This window comes from Euprymna scolopes, chromosome 3, assembly GCF_053919585.1.
Source record: "Euprymna scolopes isolate OS-2025 chromosome 3, ASM5391958v1, whole genome shotgun sequence".
NCBI lineage: Eukaryota > Metazoa > Mollusca > Cephalopoda > Sepiida > Sepiolidae > Euprymna > Euprymna scolopes.
Genome location: NC_136484.1, coordinates 134,551,657 through 134,579,349, shown reverse-complemented (window position 1 = coordinate 134,579,349; position 27,693 = coordinate 134,551,657). Strand labels below are relative to the sequence as shown.

The 27,693-nt window shown below is 32.9% G+C and overlaps 1 protein-coding gene across 3 annotated transcripts in view; it reads right to left on the bottom strand.

Annotated features, from left to right (window-relative positions):
• The window catches only part of LOC145259121 (nucleolar protein 4-like), a 1,685,616-nt gene that overhangs the window by 25,912 nt on the left and 1,632,011 nt on the right, over positions 1 to 27,693 (bottom strand). For all 3 annotated transcript variants that reach the window (XM_080116807.1, XM_080116798.1, XM_080116813.1), the window contains one exon: positions 19,772 to 19,888. In XM_080116807.1, the coding sequence (XP_079972933.1) occupies positions 19,772 to 19,888 (117 nt within the window). The remainder of the gene's footprint in view (positions 1 to 19,771; positions 19,889 to 27,693) is intronic.

The following is a 27,693-nucleotide window of genomic DNA, read 5'->3' as shown; positions in this document are numbered from 1 at the left end:
TTTAATTTCTAATTGGAGTTTTACCCAATTTCGATACGAATACACTCTATAGCTATTGGATTGAAATAAGTTATGTTGCGATAGAACAGATTTTGTTCGGTTTATCTTCGTTCGACTATCTAGAATGTCAGCTAAATGTATATTATGAGTAGGATACCTCTTACCATTCCTGGGAGAACCCAATCCCCATGTGTAGCATCTAAGAAGAGAGGGAGGGATATATGAAGTAACATGAAAATTGTACATGAGAATAAGAGCGACGATGCAGGCATATGTATATATTCCATGTTGAAAATATTCAAAGGATTAGCAGCATTGAACTCTAACAAGGGACAATAATAGTGCTCAATCAAAAAGAGCAACTTTTAAATACTCTTCCTTAATTAAATACAGTAATATTTTGCCACGATGTGCAGACCGTTTCGATCATTATTGACCTCATCAGACAAGAAAAAAGTCTAAAAATTAAATGATTTTTAAACTATGCTACACGTTAGTCAGGGCAAAATATTTTCTCCTCTAAAATTAGAAGTTTTTTCGACTGTTTTTCTTATTTTCAGAATATTTTCTTGCCTGATTAGATCAATAATGATGGAGACGATGTGCACACCGATAGCAAGATATGACTGTCGGTGCTTAAACAAAATAAAAATGTATATATGTATTATTCTTAATTGCTTAAATTCAGTCATATTACAAAAATGAACTAAAAACCAATACTTCTTAAGTGTTCAAAACGCATGTGGAGGTCTTATATAAATAAAATTATATAAATATGATGAGGAGGTTACGCAGATCGATAAACGTTTTTAAACTCTTCATGTATCATCGGGATTCTAAATGAACTCTGTAGTAAAAAAGCAAAGCAAACTTCTCCCCAAATTCCAACAAAAATGCAAGTGGGAAGGATATCCGATTCTTTGGCTTTTTGCTCGGCATTTTAGGAAAGATTTGTCTTGCTTTTTGACTACAATATTCATTTGAAGATCTTACGATATATAATATGCAAACGTTGGTCGATCTGTCTAGACTCGTCATAATATATATAGGGCATGTGATCTATTATGCAAATGCAATGTTGATCTTATTGCTTAGGCGCACATAGTGTATAGACAATCTAGTATTTAGTTTACATGGCTAGTAATAAGCAAATAATACCACAACGGGAAAAATGACTCGTATAAGTTTTGTTTTATCTATTTGGTAATCTATCATTATTTCCAGGGCCACTAACAAAATAGTTGCTTATTTACTAATATTATCCGGAAGAAATATAATTTAATTAAAATCCAGCCGTACATATAACGTATATTCTTTTAGAAGGTTTTTAATACACACACACACACACACACATATATATATATATATATATATATATATGATTGTAAACAAGCTGTGCACCATTGTATCAGCGGCCCTGGCAATGTTTTCAATATAATTGTTCCAACTCATGTTTCATGTGAACGTTAGGCCAAGCAGTTTGAAAGAAGTACTCTCAGACAGGGAGTCACTGGCCATTGCTATTGGTGGCAGAGAAGGTTTCTTGTAATTATTGAAGGAAACCAGTTTAGTCTTGGCAGCATTGAATGTGACCATCCATTTATGTCCCCAATCCACTGCCGATTGGAGGTCATCCTCTAGTGTTTTTGCAATTTCTTTAGATTTGATCGTGAGTTACCATTGTTCCAAGATTATTCGGACAAATTCAAACATTATGTCGTTTGAAAATTTTCCCAAGAACACCTTTTCTTCAGACTAATTGAATAAAAAACACTTTAAGAGTAAAACATTACGGAAACCATTTCCCTGGTAAGGAAAAAAAAGCGAAAATATTGTACCTATATCTCATCCTTGAAAAGTATTTATTTAAAGATTTATATATTTACCAATTTTCGTATCCCCATTAAAAAAATGTTCAAACAAATTATCATACAATGTTACCACTAATTACCTATGTGAATTTAACGAAGTGACATCTCTCCATGAGATTAGACAAAAAATATTTGAACATATGATTAAATCTCGGGTGAGAATAGCTTGTATACAGAATCAAATATATATTATTCTGGTGATTTCCTACGGGGGTAAAACGACGAAGACTGTGTAGCTTAATTACCATACAATTTACTGCATATATATTCGGAGTGAGAGAGACGTTTGTGTGTGTGTGCGTGTGTTTATATGTATGAGTCTAACGGAAAATTCTTCCATGTTATTAAACCCCTGAAAAACCGTCAACAGCTCATATTCGCTGTGCTCCCCGTTTCTCCTCTTTTTCAATTGTATACTCCCTTCTCCAAATTTGAAGTTGAACTCTTCATCTTGTTTACTTCAGTACAGCCATGGCATCATTATGCAAAAGTAAAAATAAAAAATAAAAAAATACGGCTAACTTGTCTCATGTAACTTGTTTATCCAACACCTTGTTTATTCGAACTCTCATAATATTACCGATTGGGTTAGTCTGACTTTATTTCGGCTGCAGCCCGCTGTTTTTAGAATTATATATCACTACATCCTATTTTCAGTTTAATGCACGCTAAAACAACGACAAGAATAATAGCACCGAATGACCCCGGCGGTGACCTAGTTTAGAAAGATTCGTTTCCATTCCTGTCAAGTGTGGCGGGAACTTTTAGCCAATCTCACTGTGAATGTCATTTTAAATCCTTTTAAAGCTTCTCATAACGGCAAACTCCACTAATATAAACATTGTCGAAGATCATAATATCAGGGTACATTCATTGAATAGAAGTGCCACATTTGTCCTATGGATACCGTTGAAGCAATTATCTGATATATATATGTGTGTGTGTGTGTGTAATCTTACTGAATATGTCTGCTCATTTGGTTCTTTACATTAATGATGGCTGGAATGGCAGTAATTATCATTTCTCACACTGACGGTTGCGTTTACATAGAACACATTCGTAGGTAAAAATAATGTTTAAAATCACATTAATCGGCAGTATATATTTGTTGATTCCTCCCGATAATATCGGTTTCACGTAATAGACTGCATATCCGTATGTATTTATACAATGACTGTAGCTTGCATAGTCGCATTACTTCCGACGAATCCTACATCAGATGATGATCCAGTGTTCGGGCATGGTTTCAGAACTGAAAAATAATTACCACTAGCGCAAATCTTCCGAGCAGTATATCATCATACTTCCATACTGTACGAGATTGGCGTCACTCTTTTATATTGAAATATCTACGCGGATGCAGATGGTTTTGTCTTTTATTGTTGTGTACATTTTCTTGTCTTAAAGAAAAAGACTAAGATTATTAAAGAACATTGACCTTGATGATAATAAAACATCGGAATCCAACTCCAGTAGGAAATACAATGTTTTTTCCCAGTTATTTTACACACGTTGCTTTCGTAGATGTTCACATCGTCCAAACTTGCACTAATGTGCCCATTAACAGCGTTCCTCAAATAGAACAGGTAATTTAACGACAAAATGAGTTTTTCAAATTAATGAACCATATGACCTTAACCGGACGCTGATCTGTTAACGTTATTTACGTTGGAAACACGAGTCGGCGTTTTAAGTCAAATGCAACGAACCAGTCCGAGCAGCGATCAAACAATGACGATCTATAACTATTTTTACATAAAGATTGTTTTAGATATTTTCTTTAACGGGTTAAATTGCTCTACTTGTCACATTTATTGGCAAGCACACAATATATCTTCGAAGCCTCCAGAATAATCCCCCAATACTTCATTGTGTCTCCAGGTATACCTTCTTAGTTTCGTTAGATGAGAGCATTGCCCAAGTTCGAGGTTGGTACGTTTCCACATGCTCTGTATTGTTCGTATGTAATTAACCTCCAAACACGACGGCTAATAGGTTTTTGCAGGATATCGTATGCTGCCTATATATATATATATATATATATATATATATATATATATATATATATATATATATATATATATATGAGAGAGACAGAGAGAGAGAATAAATGAACGAAAACTTGTTCCAAAATTCGTGATGGTGAACATCTTGTTAGTTATTTCTTTAATTCAGTTGACTTATACAATTCTAATATAACTTTTTATCATGTATTCTCTATATTGCTCTGTAATTATATTGAGCTTCTTAAATAAGGATTTATATATATTATAAGAAATATTTCTAGAGAAATATATATATATATATATATATATATATAGAGAGAGAGAGAGAGAGAGACAGACAGACAGAGAGTGAAATAAATAAAAAAAACAGTCATGTGTTCACCAACGTTTCGTTTTTATTTCGAGACTTCCTCTGGAGGAAATAAAGAGGAAACGTTGCTGAACATCGGTTTAACTCGGGTTGTTCCTTTTTATATTTTATATTTTGTCGGAATACTATTTCCATTCTCATAAATATGTAATATATAATTATATATATATATAAAAGCCTATTGGAAAGCTCCGCTACATAATTTAATATAGAACTTCTGCACAGACGTTTGCTGTTCAGAGGTGTATGTGAATAATCGTTTAAAATAGCGAATTTCTAAGTGTAAGTAATCCAAGAGGTTTTATATGGCGTAAAGCAGACAAAACGCAATACTTTTCATTTATTAAAATGTTCGCGGGATTATTTATCCATCCTAGGATGAGTTTTGCAGCTAATACCTTTCTACTAGTTATGACTAAACTTATTTCGACTCGACGAAATCGAACTAATAAACGCACAGTGCATAACAAATCCTTTCGTAACAGATATTAATATACAGTAAATATTGCCAGTCGTCAACTTTTATTGCAAGCTGTACAAACCGAATAAATCTAGTACGTTTATAACAAATTTGAAAGCGAAGGAGGAACAGGTTAAAACAATTAAAGCAGTGAGTTGTACTGAACTCGCTAACTCAGGACAACTGTTGATTAGAACATTTTAACTAAGAAAGACAACAACAAGACGTTTTTTTCGTAATATATTTTTGGGGGAATCCCACACTAATGCATTTCAAAAGTATCCTTTTTCCTCTCCATGGCTAACTTTTCAAGCAACTATAATAGAAAACATAAGATAACAGATAGTTAATTAAAAATTACGGCTAATTAAATAATTGGTTCTTTTAAAACTAGTTCGATGCCAGCACTTAGGAATATTAAACGTATGTTAACATACGCCTTTGGAAAACCGACGTTTATTCAGTGAGACTAAAACACCAAACTGATCTTTCCCGAACAAAAGAGCAATATATTTTTAACTATTGATGCCTGTAAACAAGTTACCTAATCTGCACATTGCTTTAAAAATAACTTCTCGTTAATTCATTATTTGTTATAATTGTTTTATAAATTTATTTTATTCATGAATTACTCGTTTTTATATTTACGCATATTTTTATACCATAGGTAGGAACTTATCATTTTCATTAAAATTGGTACTTCTGGTTTATCTTAGGAGTCGTGGTTTCTTCACGTTGCAGAATACAAACCTGTTAGTAAATTTGATTTTTTTTTCAATTGAAATCGAAAGGAGAGATAGTACTCGCTAAGACAAATGTTTACTGCTCTGTCTTAAGACGACCAAGGTTATAGTTTTGGGAAGAGAGTTTCACAAGCATATGGTTCTTGGAAATAAGCTATTATAATACGAAGCTGTAAAGATCTTAATGTCTGCCAGTGATATAATTGTTTTTTTTTTTACATAGCTTCATAGATATTCCAATGACAAAGCTTAGCATTAGATCATAGTAAGTAAAATAGTAATAGGTTTCCAATAAATACTATACAAGGTGCTGTTTGCAATCGGGTGTTGTTTCCGCAATAAATAACCTACAAACGTGTTGATATGCCATGCCCAAAGTGTGTTTTGCAAAATGAATCAATTTGGATATATTGGTTTGTTATTAACAAATATTCAAGATTTATGAAATATGCGCATTTATTTGTTGTTTATAATCCAGTTTAACCTTTGTATAAGATGGCAGGTAATGTGTTGCATCGACATATTATGATGGCGTCGTTTTCTGTTGAATTCATCACTACAAAAACGTCTACCTAAAATCCGCTATTAGTCAGATTTCACTCAAATATTTTATACTTATTCGTTTTAAAAAAAAAATGTATTTATTACATTTTTTGAAAAACGTTACCGGAAACGTGTTATTCATTCATCACCCCAACCACTGTATTATCTGAAATCTTAACAAAAAATATCACTTAAAAATATCACATTTACATTTCTATAAAGATAAGTCCCACTTTTAAACCAATCATATTGTCGACACTTGGTTTTGTTAATATTGAAAGAAATGAAACATCACTACCCATTGAACCTCATTTATAAATGTAGTTGTATTTCTGCCAATAAATTTTCTTTCAATTTAAACATACAAGAAAGTATTTCTTTCTTTCTAAATAAGATACATACTATTTAAGCGATTTGATTTCTGTATCTACCTTACGGCATATCGACCCTTCATTGCTCATACCAAAACATAACGGTTTTGGCAATTATTTATGGAATACTATTAAATAAAAATGGTCTGTGATTTAAACCATAGCTGGAGGGTAACTGTGGGTCCATATCTTTCACAACGATATTAGATATTTAAATGAACCAATTTCCGTCCTATTAAATGTCTGTTGATTAATTTATTTTGGAGATTTTGGAAATTGGAGATTAATTTTTTTTCTTAATTAGGCCGTAAATCATGGCGGTATCGGGGCGTTTATTTGTAATTGAAAATGAAAGTAATTTCAATCAACCCAAAATGGTTTCTACACGTTTTCGTTTTTCTATAATTCTTTTCTATTTTCGCTCTTATTGTTTTTATTTTCTCTATTATTCCCATTTTCTACAACATTATTTTATCTCTTAATTCTTTTCTGTTTTATTAAATTTTATTTTTCATTTTTTCTCTGTTCCTTCCTAATATTATGCGTTCTTCATTGGTTTCTGATTTCTTCATCTTTTTTCATTTATTTTGTCATTTCTCTGTTTCTTATTAGTTTCACTTTTTCATTATTTGCTGTCATTCTTCTTTGTTACTTTTCTATATTCATACATTTACATTTTTTTCTTTGCTCTGTTATTCGTATTAGTTGGAGTAATCGAACTACTGTTTTTATCTTGAGTGTTATTTTCACAACGTTTCGGTCGATGTAACCTCCGATCTTTTTCAGCTGTCGAACCCCGGAATGTTTCTGTTGAACTCGAGAATTTGGACAGAATTTCGAACGGAAATCTTTATTTCACGGGAGCAACATGCCTTGTTTCATCAGCCATGACTGAGTACAGGCCCTAAGTTATTACTATACATATATATATATATATATATATATATATAAGTAGTAATACTTATATTTACAACTAGAAATAAAAATAGATTTAAAGCTCCCAAAATCCGTGCTAGAACTATCCGCAATGACCCGTGACACGGTGGTTAGAATACTTGGGAAAATCAATTGTAGAATTGATATTCTCTTGAATGTTCAATTCTCAGTGTGGGAGACCGTATAGTGCACCCTCATTCCTTAGCTTTTGAGCGACGCTCTGTCATTTTTTTTTAAAGATTGAATCGCCCGATCGTCGAAGACAAAATGGAAAAAGCAAGGTCCACAGAATATTTTTAATTATATAGATTGTCAAAAGTGCGTATACATTTAACTAGATGCGCGTTCATCACGTGATTTTATTTTTACTCAATAGTCATCTACCAGTTCATTTTTTTCTTTTATATTCTATAACATGTCTCGATTTACGACATAATTTTCCTGGTCCTTTTGTTTTGTCCTTTACAGTTTTCCCTTTATTCTCATAGCTTTCATATCCTCTCTTTCACTTTTACTAAAAGCTACCTTAGTAACCAAAGACCCAATATACACGACCAGGAAAAGCTGATCAATCGATTAATAAGAGACCATAGTCCTAATTGTTTGGCTTTGTTACGGCTGGCCTATAAATTTCATTACCTTCTTTTAAGATTTTTTGTTTATTCTTATTTATAATATTTGATTTTTTTTCTGATTTAGAATTGCTCTGATTAAAGTTGGAACATATAGTTTTTTTATTAAGGCTAATGTTAGTAATTAACACAGTTTTGGTGTTTTTAAGCTTTTATTATTCTTTTGATTTTGTGAATAATATTAGAATTAAGTTAGGATAAAAGTTCTATGTTTTTTTCTCATTTTAAGTACTTTCAGTTCGTTTCTTCAAATCATTAATCTTGTTGTGGTGAACGGCTAGTAAACCCTGTCGTGTTTTCGTTTTTAACCGCTAATATTTACTGTTGGTCGTCCAAAGTGACTAGATATTGCATGTGGACTTGATGAAGTAAAGTGATGATGTCTAACGGCTATATTTCTTATTGTTAATTGACAAGCAAGACATTTTCCAATTTTGTGATTGATTTTGTAATTAATGTTATTAATTGTGGAGTGCCTAGTTTTAATGTAAATCGCTTCAAGGAGGTTAGCTTAACGCATATGTATATATGTGTAAGTGTTTGTATATAGATAAACAACAAACTGGAAAGAACGCGTTTTCTGTATACTTTTGACTATATATTGCATAACCGCGATATTCTGCAATAGATATTATCCTTCACATCTAAATAAACCAAAATAGCAAACGCTATTGATATTTATATTAGATAGGAAAATGATCTCCTTTCGAAACTTTCAACAGATTTGTTATAAAACGTTATATATAAATAAATATAAGCTCGTGTTAATTCTAAAGTAATAAAATGTGAAAAAAATATCTGCAGTAATACTTTTCGCCTTATATTAAGCAAATACAGTAGTTGCGCCACTTATACGTCAATTTGAATGCATGAAAGTTATTGTGTAACAAGAGTAAAAATGATAAAATTCTACAAATGATTAACGAAATTTATTATTGCAAACAGGTTTTTAAAATACTTTATGCAAAAAATACACTTTTAAGAATATTATTTTATTAGTAACGCACTAACCGTTTTGACACATAAATGCATGAGCAGCTTTTAAAATATCTCATTTATTCACTTATATAATCAATAGGGTTATGACAACAACATATTCTTTTCATTGTTTTTACTATCGAGTATATATCCTACACAGATACAATAAACCGAGGATCACATCACTCTACATAAAAACATAAGATATCAATGGATATATACCTGAGAATCAAAACAAGGAAAACATGCTGTTGTCATAGCCTTTGTAATCACTAGGCTATGACGATAGTATTCTTATCATTGTTTTGACTCTCGATTATATATCTGAAACATACACAATCAATCGAGAACTACACCAGTCTATCTAAAAACGTAAGACATTAACTGATATATAGTTGAGTCAAAATAATGAAAAGAACATTCTCTTGTTACAGCCATAGTTATCATATACACGTCTAAACACACACACATATTATATATATATATATGTATATATATATATATATATATATATATATATATATACACAATAGGCGTATGTGTATGCGTGTCTATGTATAAAGATTTAACTGATAAACTGTTAAACGACTGGTCATATGACACTGCAATAAACATGAAATAATAATCATACATCGATGATGATTAATAACGAGTAAGACCTTTGTCTGGATCGATGAATAATGCGTGCAGGAGTTGGCAATTTAAAATGCAAATGTTCATATACACTTGCAATACAATATGTTTATTTCTTTCTGCGCATGCCCAATTATAGTTCATTTGTTCAGGTCGATAAATATTAAATCTTTCTTACCTATCTATGGATTGGTACATCGATAGGAAATGCGACTGGAGCGCTGAACTTTGTTGTTTAGATTCTAGTTGATTGCACCTACGCTTTTTTGTAACATTGAAAAGCAATACTATATATTAGGTGCAATATAGTATTCTATAGAGAATTGGCTCTGTAAAAATAAATACGACACAATCACATTGACACACCGCTTCTCCCTAGATCACCGACGTTACGCAACGTTGAGTATGGTCAGTACTGGATGAGTGACCATTTGGAAAAGTGAGATAAAATGACAGGTTGGGAAACTGGCGAGATCTGTCCTTTTCTTGTGAGTAGATGTGCCTCCCTTAAGCCGTGGTGGGCAACTCATCTAGCGATGGCGTCACGATAAAAAAATCCCTTTATAGCATTGGCGAAGCATCAAGTATTCAGCTACGGACAAGATTTGAATTACATTACAAACTCGTGTAATGAGTTCAATTCCGGCTGCATGTTACGTTATTAGTAAATAAGAAATCTGCACAGATTAACATATATTAAACATATATATACATATATATATATATATATATATATATATATATATATATATATATATAAACCAAGCTCCTATCTTTACATCATCAACGCTCTGACCCCCATCTGGCATCAATTGAAATAGATGACACTCGTCTTGAAAAGCTTCTGGGTTTGACCTTTACTCCTGATCTGAAATGGAACACGTACATCAGGTATGTTGCCAAGGTCGCTGGGAGGATGGTAGGATCCTTCTACCGCCCCATAAGATATCTAACAACTGATTCAATTCTCTATCTGCATAAAAGCCAAGTGCGTCCAAGGATGGAGTACTGCTGACATATCTGGGCAGGAGCTGCTAAAAACAGCCTATCCTGCCTTGACAGAGTACAAAATAGACTTCGTGGCTTAGTGGGGGTGCCCTTTTATCTTCCCTGCGGCCTCTCTCTAACAGAAGAGACGTTTCGAGTCTTTGTTTTATCGTTATTTTCAAGGCAAGTGCTCGTCTGAGCTCCAATCTCTGGCCCCCCCTCGCCAATGTTTTACGAACACACCCGTCTAGCTAAAACCACTGTCATTAATTTTCCCCACTCTTTATCTGTGCCTAAATCCAAGCGTAGATTCCATGAGCAGAGCTTCTTTCTTACAAGTGCACGACTGTGGAACTCTCTTCCGTTTGCCTGTTTCCCACCTGACTACAACTTGGATGTCTTCAAGTCCAACATAAACAAATTCCTAACAAACCGCCCACCCCCCTTAAGACACTTTATAAAATCTCCAATACTAACGATTACTACGATACTATCCCATTGATTACTGTACAAGCAATAACCCTTATCGGCGAGTGGCTTCCGGGCTTGATAAGTGGTGAGCTCCATTTAAATATATATATATATATATATATATATATATATATACACACACTTATGCCCATATTATGCACGCAACAATCACGTTAACGTTAGATAATTGTAGTTAATGGATACTGTGCTTGCTCTTCAATAAATGAGCACTAATTTGTGAATACCAAGTGATGTATGTGAATAAATATGCAATTATACATTTTTGTGTCCAATCGAGCAAAGCTGGTTCGGGTAAGATGTAGTCGAGAATACGCAACACTTGCTTCGTAATAGATTTTAAGAATATGCTCGCTTACATGGGGTATCCTTTGTGTTATATGCATGTAATTACCAATAACTAATATATATATATATATATATATATATATATATATACACATATATATATACACATATATATAATATATAATTTTGCATAAAATACTGCATGTATTTACACACAATATAATTACACACAGGTACAAGTATATAACACATATGATTATAAACATACATACTCTCTCGTGTGTGTGTGGGGGTGTAACTGAACTAATTATAAATAATACCTTAAAAGAGAAGCACTGAAATATCTCAACGGATGTATTTTGAAAATGTTTCGATGGGAACTTTGGATCGGATTCTAACGTGAAAGAATTAAGACAAGTGTGTCGTACCAGTTATGCATTAATCATTGTTATCAATAAATAAAAACATTGAATTGTGTGGTCATAAGGTCGAAGAGGGTTAAGCGCTCAAAGGGCATTGATTATATATTCATGGTCTTCATACAGTCTGTAACATTCACAGTCATCGATAAATGTTCTTCCTTTTCGAATATGTGAAGCCGTTCAAGCGATCGCAAACTGAAGTCTTTCTGAAAAGCAAATGCCAATAGACGAAGACAACAAACCCGGAGCGTGAATAAGTAGAAACATATAATGACCGTCGAATTTGCCTCATCAAATTAAAGAGAAAAAAATGGAATCCATATAAGTTAAGGAAATCAAAATTGTATAGTTGTAGATTATACAAATCAAATATTTCTCCATTTTTTTCCTGAAAGCCTCACCCAGTTAATCGTATTAAAAGTAGTCGTGACAATGAAAGTATAAACGTAGAATATAATAATATCGATTTAAGGAAGTGAAGGTAGGAAAATACATGTAGTACTTTTACCATATCTGAGCAGGAGCTGCTCGGCGTACCCTATCCAGCCTTGACATGTTTCAAAAGCTTCGAAACCTCGTAGGTGATATCATTTTCTTTTCCCTACAACCTCTTTCTCATATAAGAGACGTTGCGAGCCTGTCCCTGTGTCTATCGTTATTTTCATTGCAAGTGCTCGACTGAACTGTCATCTATCGTTCCCTCTTTTCAAACTCCCCCCACAAAAGTATTCGATTAGCTACAACCACTATATATAATTTCCCTCACCGTCTAATTGTGCTTAAATCTAAACGCACATTCCATGATAAACCTTCTTTCCCAGAACTGCCCGCGTGTGAAAAACTTTCCCACTGGCCTGCTTCCTGATTTAGTACAACATGGTAGCCTTAAAATCCAATGTAAACAAGTTCTTGTTGAGCCGTCCTCAGAAATAATCAAATTCCACCCAATTTACACCATTAGTGATTACTACATTACCACCTTACATTCATTAGCCCTTGTCCTCGAGTGGCTTTCGGGCCTGGGTAAGTCGTGACTCTTAAGTAAATAAAACATTTTAAAAGAATACATTCAAAACTAGTTTAAAGAATGTGAAACAAAAGGATTTATTAAATGATTGGTTTCGTTTCGTGCGCAAAACATGACAAGTTATTTCTTTATTTAGTTAATTTCCAAGTGAATATTTTAATGAGTTCTCGATAGTTTGTACTACGCTAGATGTTTTCGTATACTCAAAACATAGGTCGAAATAGATGTTTTAGACAATATCTGAAATATGACTTCTATCATTTCTAATGCGAATATAAATGCGTTTTTGCAAAAAGTCCATGAACTTAATCAACATTGCTTTCGATTCGCCAACGTTCACTTTGTATTTGAACTGGATGATTTTTGTTGAATGTACTTTCTCTTTGAACGTGCATTACATAATCTAGAGAATGATTAAAGGATTCTACAACATCGTTCAATTCAATTGATGAAATTCTCATATTTGCAAAAACAAAAAAAAATGATTAAAAACAAATTGATTTGTTTAAATGAAAAAAAAAAGCCGATTTCTCTCTATCGGAATCTTTCAAAAAACCTGCAGAATATTTCTTAATGAACGACTTCACACACTAGACTGTGTGTCCAGTCACATAATATAGCGATATTCTTGAATTTCTAAACCTGATGTATACTATGATTATTTAGTTATGCTCAGATTTTATTTCTTTCGTGCTTATACCATAATTAAGTTGGAGAATTTTCGTTTCATGGTGGGTACGAGTAATTCCCAAAATAGAACGGTTTGCTGAACTTTTGCCCCCTTATTTTGATTTTCATCCTAGAAAGGTCTTCACTTCAAAATCTTATAAGAAAAGAAAATGAAACTCAATAAATCTTGATTAATCACTGCGGATAAACATGACTGCAGATCTAATATTTTTAGGCAGTATCTTTTGACAAATTCTAACTAAACTGAACTTCGGGGGAATTTTATTAATCGATGACATATGCTATGGTTCAAATTTTATTAAAATATTAGACATATCTTTTTTTTTTACATGGAGTTCACCACTTATCAAGGTCCAATGGCCACTCGGGGATAAGGGTTATTGTGTGTACAGTAATCAAAGGGATAGTGTAGCAATAGTATTGGAGAATTGGTAAGGGTCATTACTTGGGGGGGGGCGATTCATCAGGAATTTGTTTGTGTTGGACTTGGAAAAGTGTTCCACACGCGGGCAGTCTGAACTTTTGACAAATAGCTTCTACCCTTTATCTTTCTTGTATAAAAGATAAAACAAAATATATCCCTCATTTCATCCCTTTACGCTTTGCGAATGAGTGTTTTAATGATACCGGGTAGTTAAATATTTTAAGTGTGAATGATGCACTTACAACTAATACTATACAAAAAATATAACTACGTTTGATTGACAATTTCTATTATCATTACCATTTCTATAATAATTCTGGAATTATTTTCATTTCCTTTCATACATTTTTCCTGGATTGTTTTGAGAACAATACTTAAACTAAATAAGCGATCACTTTGGCCTTGTATATAATGTCATTTATTTATTTATTTATTTATTTTAGTAAATAATGTGAATAGCAATAATACCTTATCTTGGAATGATCCCCCCCCAAATATGTTTGGTATTTATAGTTTTGCTTTTATTTTCGTCGCCAATTAAAATAACGCAGATTTTTATCTCGAGGACAAGATATCGGCAGAGAAGGAGTTGATTGGTTGTATCTTTATTAAAATTTATCAAAAATGTGTTTTTGGTATTATGCAGGATTAATAAAAGAAAACATAAAAGCACAAAAAGAAGAGTCGCTTCATTAATGTTCGCTGGGAAAAGAGAACGGTTAAATGCGCTAAAACAAATCAGTTTCATTATGCGCACGGATTTAAGAAATGTATCATAAAAATCAGATATCTTTATTCAACCACACTTCACAGGAATTTAGAAAACTTAAGATCCTACTACATAACTTTAAATTAGGGTTGCAGTTGAGATGCTCATTCCCATTATGTCCTGACGATATAGTGTAAACTGTTTGAATGAATGCTATTCTATCAATTCATCGAGGAATGATTCTACTGCCTCATTAGAAGGATGGATGAAGTATCTCTACGGATTGTACGAGGTTCCCAACAAGGGCAATACTAACACACAGGGTCAGGTTTAAGTGGTGTTAAATACATCTCTCAAAAAAAAAAAGGACACTTTTATTGGACAAAATTCGTTCTATATTCGTATGTAATTCTCTATCTGTATAAAAGCCAAGTACGTCCAAAGATGGAGTACTGCTGCCACATCTGGGCTGGAGCTTCTAAACACAGCATATCCTGCTTTGACAAAGTATAAAATAGACTTCGTGGCTTAGTGGGGGATGTCATTTTTTCTTCCCTGCAGCCTCTCTCCCACAGAAGAGACGTTGTGAGCCTGTCTTTGTTTTATCGTTATTTTCAGGGAAAGTGCTCGTCCGAGCTCCAATCTCTGGTCTCCCCTCGCCAATCTTTCACGATAAACACCCGTCTAGCTAAAACCACTGTAATTAATTTCCCCCACTCTTTATCTGTGCCTAAATCAAAACGTGGATTCCATAAACGAAGTTTCTTTCTGAGAAGTGCACGCCTGTGGAACTCTCTTCCGTTTGCCTGTTTCCCACCTGACTACAACTTGGATGTCTTCAAGTCCAACATAAATAAATTCCTGATTAATCGCCCCCTTAAGTAAGACACTTTATCAAATCTCCAATACCAACTATTACTACAATATTATCTCATTGGTTATTGTACTCACAATAACCCTTATCTCCAAGTGGCTTCCGGGCCTTGATAATTTTTATAAAATAAAATTACCTTTGTGTAAAGCATCACTAACGAGGGCAGCAAAGACTAAGTGCAGCAACAGACGAGACAGCACCCCTACCTTGGTGTTAAATAATCGAGGGATATTCGCATAGTTGTCACTGTCGAATAAAAACATTTTTTTTTTCAAATCCATGAATGCTTCCAAAATAGTCGCCCTTAAGGCAGCGCGCTAAAATTTAGGAATAATCTGTATATTATGTCGACCAATGCATTTTTCAAATCCGTGAATGCTTCCAAAATAGTCGCTCTTAAGGCAGCGCGCTAAAATTTAGGAATAATCTGTATATTATGTCGAGCAATGCATTTAAGAATTACAGACGATTCGAAAAAAAAAATTATTACTATCAGAATATCTTTATTCTCTACTCATACACGATGTGGTAGCTATCAATCTATTATAAATATAAAAGTGAACGTGTCTTTGTACATTTTCCTACGCAATAACTTTGATATAATAAATTTGATATACAGGATACTGAGATTCGGGAAAATTTGACTATTAAGGGGTCAACGTTCAAATATTGACCTTTGAAAACTCCAGCAAACTTCTCTGCCAATTTTGGGTCTAAACACTTGAAATTTTAGATATAGGTTCCTTGAACAACTTCTAACTTAATAACTTTATTTGAGCCCAAAACAAATGTCAAAGGATTATAATAGGGGTCAAAGTTAAAAAAATTGACCCTTTTTTTTATTTTTTTTTTTTGCTCAACATACACATCCAAACACCCGGGCAACGCCAAGCTAAAATCCTAGTAAATAAAAAAAAAACTACGAAGTAGCGACAAACAATTTTAAATACATCAAATAAAGCAATACTCTAGAAAGCTGTTGGACTAACGTTGAGGTGTTGTATAGTTAAAAGTGCACAAACTAGTTATCTTTTTTCTTTAGGTCATTTCCTTACTTACCTCTGACAATGCCGCTACTACGGTCTCTTACTCTCCATCAATCACCTTATTTTCTTGATTCTCACAAGATTTTGTCTCGCATATTCATCTTCCTAATATATAAAATATGTTATGTATCTACCAGCCGTAAGAAATTATGAATGGTATTGGCATTATGAACATGGAAAATATTTCTTAATATGGGAATGTCTCTTTTTTATACTATGAAAGTAGAAAACAACAAAAAACAGATACACACAACTTATACTATAAATTCTAGCATAAAGTAATAATGCATGTGTGCTAAGATAAACACTTAACTCGACTAAAAAGAAAAAAAAAACACCTTCATTCGTGATCATTTATTTACAGTGAACCTCGGGATACGGTGACCCTAGAATACAGTTTTTTCAAGTTACGATGTGGAATGCGATATTTTTCCGGGCCCTTACGATGGTATGTTATTTGATTATATACATGTGTATTATATACTGTACTGGATATTTAGTTACTAATTTTTAATACCGCATCCCGGGGTTTTACTGTACTTGTCATTGACGTCCTATCTTTTTTCTGTGACTCGTTTTCAGACGTAAATACGAGTTATACCACGGACACATCCAAACAAATTTGTGACCTGTTAGGACAACGCTGGTATATCGAAACTTAATGTAAGAATTGAACAACGTATTTATATACTTTTTTAGGTCAGCTATTTATGTTATCTTTATTTTACCTTTTTCCGATGCTGATGATTTGTCGGTATTTTTCTTTGTTTGTGTCGTTTATTTATTTGCACCAGTCTGATCTGATGATGTTTCTATTACTACTCTCTCTCTCTCTCTCTCTCTCGCTTTTCCCACCACCAACCATACCCAACTCCTCTGTTCCCGTTTAGTTTTCATTTCTTTTGTCGATATCTTGACTCAGTGTGACAAATAAGCAAACATACAATAATATAAGATCGTCTGTAGCATGTAATAGATAAGTCTTTTTATGTGTTAAGGAAAGCAACATTTCTTTTTCGAAAAGAAGAAAAATGTTTTCAAGGTATTTTGCTGATAAACTAAAAATATGTTTCTCTTATCGAGAAATATCGACATTGAAACAGTTTAAAATTTGTTAGACCGATGTATGAAATGTTCTAAATATAAAACTACAGAAAAATCGATAAAACGAATCAAACGTTAAATGTTTTCTTATTTTCAGGTAACTGTAACCTATGTATGACTGTTTCGCGCCTAATACAAAACTCAATACCTATTGTAAAATATGCAGTTCCTATTTCACCCAGAAATTATTACTAGTGTGTCTGACTTTCCCAATAGAATTGTAATAAATAGGATTAGTTTGAATTCGGCTTAATCAATTTCAGTCTGCATCGATAATTGTGATGTGCTTCACTAGTGATCCGATTCACTTTTAAGCTAGCTAAGAATAAATTAGCATACAATACATTGTGTTTTATTAATCAAAGAACATTGCGTATTGTTCATATCTCTTTGAACATGTTATGGAATTGATCCAATGTGACTGTAATATTCTATCTTGAAACGTGCTCTGCGGAACACTACTAATCAAACGTTTAAGACATGTTTCACTTTAACTATGTCTCTGTGGTTCCTATGGCAAAGCCTCTCTCTCGAGGAAAGATCCGTTCAACTAGACTAAAAAACACAAAACCATATGCGGCAACTAATTACCTAAGAGACAAATGGGGGGAAGAACATAGCTATGCACACATAAAAATCAGTAGGTTGTATAGGTAGCAAAACCAACATTATATCCTAATTGCTGGGTCGTTTATGTTCTTACAACCGTACATGGTTTTACTGTAGAGACAACGTACGTCTATAAAAACAAGGTGACACTCCCAGCTCTCATCATTTCTAAGTACATTTTTTTTACTTTATTCCAATAAGAGCAGATTTAAGAAAACGTTATTATATACTGACAAGTCTACTCGGTGTAAGCCGGGACAAGATACATATATTTCTATGTATACTATCTTTTCCTGCTCTTATATATCTCAGGCAATCTCATTCATCTCTCTAGACACAAACACACACGAGGAATGAGTTTGCATAAAGTAGTAGTTTCTTGATTAAAACGATCAGAGTTAATTTCTTTTAGTCAGAACCTGGACTGGTTTTAATGCTGATTTTGCTGACGAAATCTGCATCAGTTCTGAGTAAAAACTGAATTAAATATATATATATATATATATATATATATATATATATATATATATATATATATATATATATATTATTCATCCAGAACAACGCCAGTCCAAAAAATGCTAAATCCATTAGTATTCTTATTTCCGTTTCTATTTACTTTTAGCCCGACATACATCCATAAATGCACAAAAACTGCTTTTTATATAACAGGCAGCAAGGTTTGACCTTATTTGCTGTTGAGTGTAAATTGTTTTCTATGATAATGTTTATATGCATAGCTCTGATTTCTTTTTTTTTAGACCAGAATTCAGTCAAATGTCGGGCGAGTAAAAATGCTAAACATACAGTTTGAAAAATTAGTGCGTTTTGAAGAGATATGTGCGAATATAGGCAAATAAAATATCCGTTATTATAAGTTGATATAAACGAAGTAAATTACAATAAATCGCTACAATCTTTTATCACAGTGTTATAGTTTTCGACGTTGTCTCGTATAAGTATGCTATACAAATTCTATATAATATAGAGATTATTAGATAAGTATAAAAGTGTCGGAGATCAAATATATGAGAAGAGAGAATGGGGAAAGATTGCAATAGGAAAGATTAAGAGCGATAATAGAAGCATGACTGGTATTGGAGGGGAATGAGGAACGTCTTAATAAAAGGATGGTGAAACACAAGAGATAGTAAAAAAGGGTCGCAAATGCATAAGAATGGGTATTAGAATGAATTTAAGAAAAGTGCATGCGTGTACAAGAGCAAGCAAGAAAAGAGAGGGAGAGGCAATAAGACTTGAAAGTGGGAATTTATTTCTACGACAAAATCCCCAGAAGAAACCTATAGTATCTAACGGCTGAAACATTGAACAATATAAAAAAAAACAATAGACTCCGAAGTATACATGTTAAATAAATTGCAATAGTTTCTGAAATCATCGACTACAGATGAAACGATATTTGGTAAAGAGTTAGAGAGAAATAGCGATGGAAAAACAGACATGCATTATGCACACATACAGACAGCTTATGTGCATGGGGAAAATGAACGTGTAGGTGCCAGTTGAGTTTCAGTAATTGTAACTTAAGTTTCACTTACGGGCAGCGGCTCCAGCCCCATTCGCATCCGCTTAGCGTTATTGCTTTCATTCTCACATGCCGTTGCTAGGATACCTTCCGCGGCTGCTGACGTCAGGTGGGGAGGTGTGGGGCGAAGCTGCAAAGAGAAGTAACAAGCAGATATAAACAAACAATTGAACCAATACAGTTATATACAATCAATGACATAAGTTCCTTTTTGAAAAACTTACTTACTGAAGTATCCCTCTCCATCAAGAGGCGGTGATATTAAAAGTACATCTTTATTCGTTTTCGTAAAGCAGTTTTTGTTAACGTACCTGCAGTATTGTTGGTCTACCTTGCAAAATTGAAACGTAAGTTTACCATATTTAGATGAGTGTGTGTATAAATAAGGTAGCAATATCCTACACATAAGAGAAGATTGCAACCGTGAATGTGTAATTTGTTTTTAGGAATTAAGAAAAAAACGTTAAAAATTACGTGCCAAGATTTAGCGTCACGGACAGGAGGTACACAACGAGACCAGGCAAAGAGAGAAATACTTGCCTCTTGTTTAGATGCTGTTTTCCGAAGCTCTGCTTTACTCCTTTCTTTTCGTTAACTAGCGTAGCGGAAGCTAACGTAATGCCAGAAGAGAAACCAACAGGGAACATAAACGATTAAAGACAGCTTTTAATTTAGAGGGGACAGTGTTTACTATTCACAAGAAGAGGAAATCAAGCAACGCTGGTCTTGCTGTTAGAACGCACCGGCGATGACAACTACTGCCATAACTATAGACATAATATAAAGATACGTGTCTGTCCGTAGGATATCTATTGTCAAACTTGGTGGAAAAACGAACAGCTCATGCTGTGGAGGTAAGAGTATAGGGGGCCCTTCACTCTTTGACAAGTTATGGATACCCACGAAGGGGTGCCTGTGCGTGAAATTTTTGTGGCGGAAGGTGCGCAATCTCTAACCATACCTCTCCTAAGTCAACATTCTTAAATACCAGTGTCAAGTGAAGTGTATGTACAGGACATCTGGAAACAAATACGAGATAAGCGGAGAGAACATACAGCGTCGAGAATTCCCAAATGGTCACCCATTTGGTAGTAAGTAGGCTCAACTTGCTTAACTTGGGTGATCTGACGATATGAAAAGAACACGAACATATAGTTCTTTTTTATATAATAAATAAGCTACAAACACGCCTTCGATGATCGATGGTAACGTTAAACTGTAGTAAAAGACTAAAGATGTATATTATCATGTATTAATTATATAGCTCTATTCAGTAGCACATCGTGCTCTTTATTTGTTGAAACTATGTCGTCTACGGTTCTGTCCTGATGAAGAGAAGCTTGTTTTTTTTGCCAATAATATATATATATATATGCACACGCACACACACCCACACACATATATATATATATATATATATATATATATATATATATATATATATATATATAGAGAGAGAGAGAGAGAGAGGAAATTTATTACTGTGAGTCCAGAATGAGTTTACAAATTGTTTCAGCTAGAGGAAAATCCTCAAAGAGTCCGGTTTTTTCACCACTGGTAAATAAATAAATATATATATATATATATATATATATATATATATACACACACAAAATAAATACAGGCACAGATTTTGTTGGCTTCCCAACTTACCTATATATATATATATATATATATATATATATATATATATATACACACACACACACTAGCATTTCCGCCCGGCGTTGCCCGGGTGTTAGGTGTATGCTGAACAAAAAAAAAGAAAAAGGGTCATTTTTTTTTTAACTTTGACCCCCTATTATGACTCCTTAAAATTTGTTTTGGGCTCACATCAAGTTAAGTTAGACCCATACCCAAGTAAGCCTATATATAAATTGTCAAGTGTTTAGACCCAAAATTGTCGCAGGAGTTTGGTAGAGTTCTCAAATGTCAAATCGTTGAACTTTAACTCCTTAACAGCTAAATTTCTGGACAAAAACCAATCACATAGATTTTCCCAAATCTCAGTACCGTGTATATCAAATTTCGAGTTTGTAGACTAAAAATTGACAGTTATTGCGTACGGAAATGTACACAGACACACAGACAGACAGAGACACAGACAGACACAGAGACAGACACACAGACAGACAGACACGTTCACTTTTATAGCTATGCTTGCATGGGTGCCCGGCGTTGCCCTGGTGTTTGGAGGTGTATGCTGAGCAAATTCAAAAAATATCAATTCTTTTAAATCTGACTACTATTATGACCCCTTAAAATTTAGTGCTAGAAAGATAGATACTTGTTGCCATAAGACTGGAAACATTGCTTCGATTACGTGTTCTATATGTGGTAATTGATTCTGTTTCTGGAACGTATATTTGAATTTAGGCAGTTATTTGTATTGTTTGTAGAAAACAGATATTGCTGAGTAGGGTATATGGGGAGGAGGAGGAAGAGGTTAGTATTCCACGTCACTAATTTATGTATTTAAGTTACCCTACCACACTTTTTGCGCTAAAATTCTATTGTTATTATATATCAATGAATTCTCTCGGTTTCTAACTTTTATAATTAACTTTACTTGTAAAAACAAGTGGTATTTTTTTTTTTAATAAAAAAAAACAATACTAATATCTCAGTTATCTGATTATGATGCCTATGTCTTATTTAATCTATACTGAATTACCTCCCGTAGTATTACAGGAAGCAGTTGAGCTTTCTTTAGATATTGGTTTCATTGAATAAGAGATTTCTTTGCTTTTTCTTGATATTGAGATTTTCTACATTTTTTTTCTCTTTTTTCATTAATCATCTCACTATTCGACTTTCCAATTTTCTGTATTCTTTTCTGGCTAAACTCTATTTTCCTATACTTGCCCCCCCCCAATATCATAACGTATAATTTTTTTCGTGGAGGTCTTGCTTTTTATCGTAAACGCTATCTTTACCCTTCTCACGAGTTTAGCACGGATTCAACTAAAGAGAGAAATACATCACCCGTTTGCATACGTATTAGTAACTTGAGTCCAGTGCAAAGCGGAACACGCCTTATGACTTCCATTGTGTTATTTTTTTTTCTCGTGATAATCCATACGGACACCTTCAATAAACACGCATACGTGCTAAAATAAATTTATTTAATATTTATCTAAGTTTGATATAATTTTTGACATTTATTGTTTCCTCGGACTTAACATGAATACGATCCTATTTTCAAACATTTACTTCTGCTTCCTGATTTCTAAATAAAAAGAGGAGTAGCGCCATTGTACTCATAGTTTTCCACAGACTATTTTTATCAGAATATTCGCCTATTTCCTCGCATTTATGTTAAATTAGCTGCAGCTATTTGGCATTGCCTGGGAGGCACTGAAGTCATGTTTGTTTTCATTTTATTTTACTTTACACAGAAGGTGTTCACTTGCAAAGTCAAGAACAACTCAAAGGTCAGGCTTGAAAGGATAATTAATCCCAGCCGGTATACAGGGTGACCCCCCCCCCAAAAAAAACAAACAAAAGCTAAATGGAGAAAAAAGGGTCAAAGACCCTAATGTTTTGATGTGATGTTTTGAATATAATAAACTAGCTATAACAAAAGTTTCATTTCATTCGGACAAAGCACTAAGAAACGGAGCCTAATTAGAGTTGGGGCCCGTTTTGGGGGGTCACCCTGTATGAGTAACCTTTGTCAATAGTATGAACTATGACTGCATTGACTGCCTCAATATAATCTATGACAAAAAATTTATTAACATTGAATTTTACAACGACCAAATTGTAATCAACCAAGAAGCAGGATCACATCAATATTTCTTTTTTTATCACATTATGCAAACGAAAATAACAAAGAAAATAAAAGTTTTAATCGCTATAGAAAAACATTTTTTATAGTCTTTAGTTGAACAAACATGAGTTATTTCTCCATATTACAAGTTGTCCGGGCGGAACTACATAAGTAAAACGACAACAACAACAACAACAACAAAATAACTTGGAGATAAATACGCATAGCATGTACAAAATAAAAAAAATGGAAAGTAACTATTTAATTCTAAACTTTGGAATGGCAGCTTACATGCTATTCAGGTCTAACTTTTGAAATCTACCAAAATAATTTTGTACAATACATTACCGTACCTAACTGAGCCCGTTTCAAAATGTAAAACATTTTTTCAAATATATATAAGCCGAATGCATGAAGCCGAATGAATAGTCTACCGAAGAAAAATGTTAGTGATTAAGAAAGATATAGGGCGTCCATTTTATAAAATGTTTGTTATTCGATTTATCTTTAAAAGAAAAAAAAAGAACACATATAATTCGCCAATATAATATTTTACATTTTAATCTTAACGTTATTGGTAAAACTATTCATTATACTGAGAAAATGAAATAACAGAAAAATAACAGAAGAGTTATTTATTAAAATGGGCTTTTGACATTCTATACGTAAATTATCTAATTGACCTGGAGACTTTTAGGGAGAGAATATTCAAGCGATATGACCATTAAATACAATTATTTAGAATGCGCTTTTTATATAAATAGATGCGTAAATATTCGAAAAATTTGCATTCATTATATATGAATAAGTATACAGATATGCATGTGTCCACTTACACGTGTATATGTATATATAAAATAATGAAATGAACAAAAGTTGTTACATATTTTTTATGTTTCTCGAATCAAGTATTGAAATAAAATCTTGTGTAAACGCTTAATAATTTTATAAATTTATAAAGTGTGTAAATTTACTTTTTATTTCATTTCAATAGTTTCCTATAATAAAGCTCAATGTCTAATAGTGAGCATCTCTCTATCAAGATAGGATGTAATCTAAAATAATTCTTCTATATTATTCATATTATTCATATAGGTTCGAGAGAGTTTCTAAATCGAATGTAAAATTGATTAGTATCCCAAAATAAAATTATCCATCACGTTTTTAAATTTAAGTGTTCATTTGATTTTCGCCCAAGTTAATCGTACTTTTATCCGATCTACCCACCCTAGTAATATCAAAAGCAAAAAAAAAAAAAAAAAAAAAAAAAAAATGACAGAGTATAATCTTATCTTTGAAGAGACTGTCTTTTTACTAGTCACTGATTTTATTCATGACTAGAGGTGGTGGTGGTGGTGGTGGATGTGGTGGGTGACTTACAATTAAGAATTGTCTTTCAAGTTCTTCGAAACAGAGAAACGTCGAGTGGAACGAATCAGCCCAAACAACAAGAGCTGAAGACGAGGCAAGCCTTTATAGCCAGAACGTTTGAGGAGAACCACTCTAATCCGTAATTAATAGAGAGGGAATTTACATTTGATGAGTTCATGGACGAAAATAACAGTTTGCTAAACAAATATAATTAGCTTGTTTATATTGTCGTTAGAAGGGTCGGCCGCTTTCTCTAGTCAATGGCTATCAGCCCAAGTTATTACTGAACAAATAAAAAGCTGGCGTTATTGTCAGCATTCAGGGAATTATTGACATTGCATGCTATATATATAAAGTAGAGTTGTTTTTTTTATTATCGCACTGACATTGAGATCAAGTTTACTTTTTCTATTTCCAAATTACTAACTCGGACTTAATATACTAAATTCAGTAGTATTTAGGAGAAAAGTTATAGCATACGCACATACTCATATTTATCCCCCCTCTCACTCATACACACACACACACACACACACATATATATATATATATATATATATTAATGTCTAAATAAGCTTTGAATAAAAAAAAATGTAAAAATAAGAAAGTCAGTTTAAATTCCCGGGAAAAATATAATAAAATAAATTTAACCTATCGCAGATTTAGCACCCACATAATCCGACTTCCAAAAAGTTTGTAATTAGAAAAGAGAATTCATTTATATTAAGGATGAAAAAAAAAGAACACAGTGTTAACTAAAATAGAAATAGACTTAGAATTGCATCAGCCGATTTCTCAAATAACTTCAATTTTAAAAGAAAATTTAACTATATAAGAACGAAAAGAGAAAACCTTAACTAAAATCTTGTAAATAGAAAACGGAGGTCTTTAGCTGCTTACCATGTAGCTGTTTCGGAGATTTAAAAAGAGGACAGATGTTAAATACATGGCTGTACAGTTGATAATACCACTTCCCCCAATAAGAAAACGTAAAATAAATATAACCTATCGCAAACTTAGCACCTACATAACCGACTTCCCAAAAGTGTGTAATTACAAAAGAAAACTCATTTATAGTGACCTTTACCCTCTGTGTGTGCGTGTGTGTGTGTGTGTGTGTGCACGCGAAACGGTCTTTATTAAACTTCTCTCTGAAACTCTCCGTCTACAGACTTGAAGCATGAAATATAGATAATTCAGACGTGTTAAGTAATTCGATTTTGTTTTAACTCTGTGGCTATCACTTGTAAGGGATCAAAATTGAAATAAAACAGTTGACCCTGGCAAGAGTAAGTCGACTAATCCTGTTACATCTACACTTGCCCATATATACATCTGTCGCTTGAAGAAGCTTAAATTTTTACCCTTTTTTATCTATATGTCGATTGTCCAAACAGTAGTGATCAAGGCTAGAGTGCAAATTATTTTGGTCTCGATTCGAGCTGATGGCACCAAAGTCATATTTATTTTAACTTTGGAAACCATTTCTATATATTGCATATAACTCTCATCCATCTAAGTGATGCAAATGCAAAGTAACTGAATTTTAACTATAGGTATACAGCGACTACATTTAACTGGGACATTTGGATAAGTATAATTGATTTGATCAATTGACCCCCTTTTTATTCCATCAGTAACTTGAAAAAATGACAATTAATTCCTTTCACATCAAACACTTCTATATTTTCCTAATTTCAATGCCGTTTTCTTTTTGTCTGTAGGAAATCATCTATATCTTTACATGTATATACACACACGCACATAAATAGTGAGAGGAGAGACAGGTGCCTTAATATATGTGTGCATTAGTAGTTTTCACATAGATCCCAATAACTATATACGTTCTGCAACTATATTACTCCAGTTTTTTGGATAAGTATATTGTTTTGTTTTTCTTGGGCAACAACATTAAGTAAAACACGTTTTAATTTTATTCGTAAATTAAATGTATTCCTATAATTTACTACCTGACTCCTCCTCTGTATAAAGCGGCTTCAATTACAAAACATTATCCTCGTGAATTAGGCACATGAACTGATCGAAGTATTATAAAACAGAACAACTAGAATTGTGTGTTTATCTAGTGTTAATATTTCCACCTCGATTTTCCGTGTTCATCGCCTCATTCCAAACTCACACACACACATATAAATATATACGTATATATATATATATATATATATATATATATATATATATATATATATATATATATATAACATAGACGATATATCAAAATAAAATGCTGGAGAGACAGAATGTATGAAAAAACAATAAAACACATATTATAAAACAATAAAACACAGGATGTATGACGAAAACAATAAAACATAGGGAAAACTAATGAAAAACGGTAGATAGATTGATTTTCTTTGGGTAAAAAACGTTTTCGGCAAAAGTGAAAATTAAAATTTTTCACCCTGCTTCGTTCCAAAAATAGATCTGGCTGGCAATCACAGAAAATAAATTCCCACTTTATGATCTAAGAGGTTTCTATATTTTGCCAGCTATTATAGTTTTTATTTTTCATAACTAACTTGTGATACATGATTATATGTGTATATTACAAGAGAAAAATGCGAGCATGAAAAGTAATATGGTTAAGCTTAAACATCGAAAAGAAAAGGACGAGCTATTCTAGTAAAAAATATAAATGCATAACTTAAAATTTTGCAGCATTAACAATTGATTATATGATATAAATTGAATTTTGTAAATAATCTTAATGCTGTAATATATTAAGTTATAAATTATATTTTTACTAGAATATCTTTGCTTTTCCATGTAAA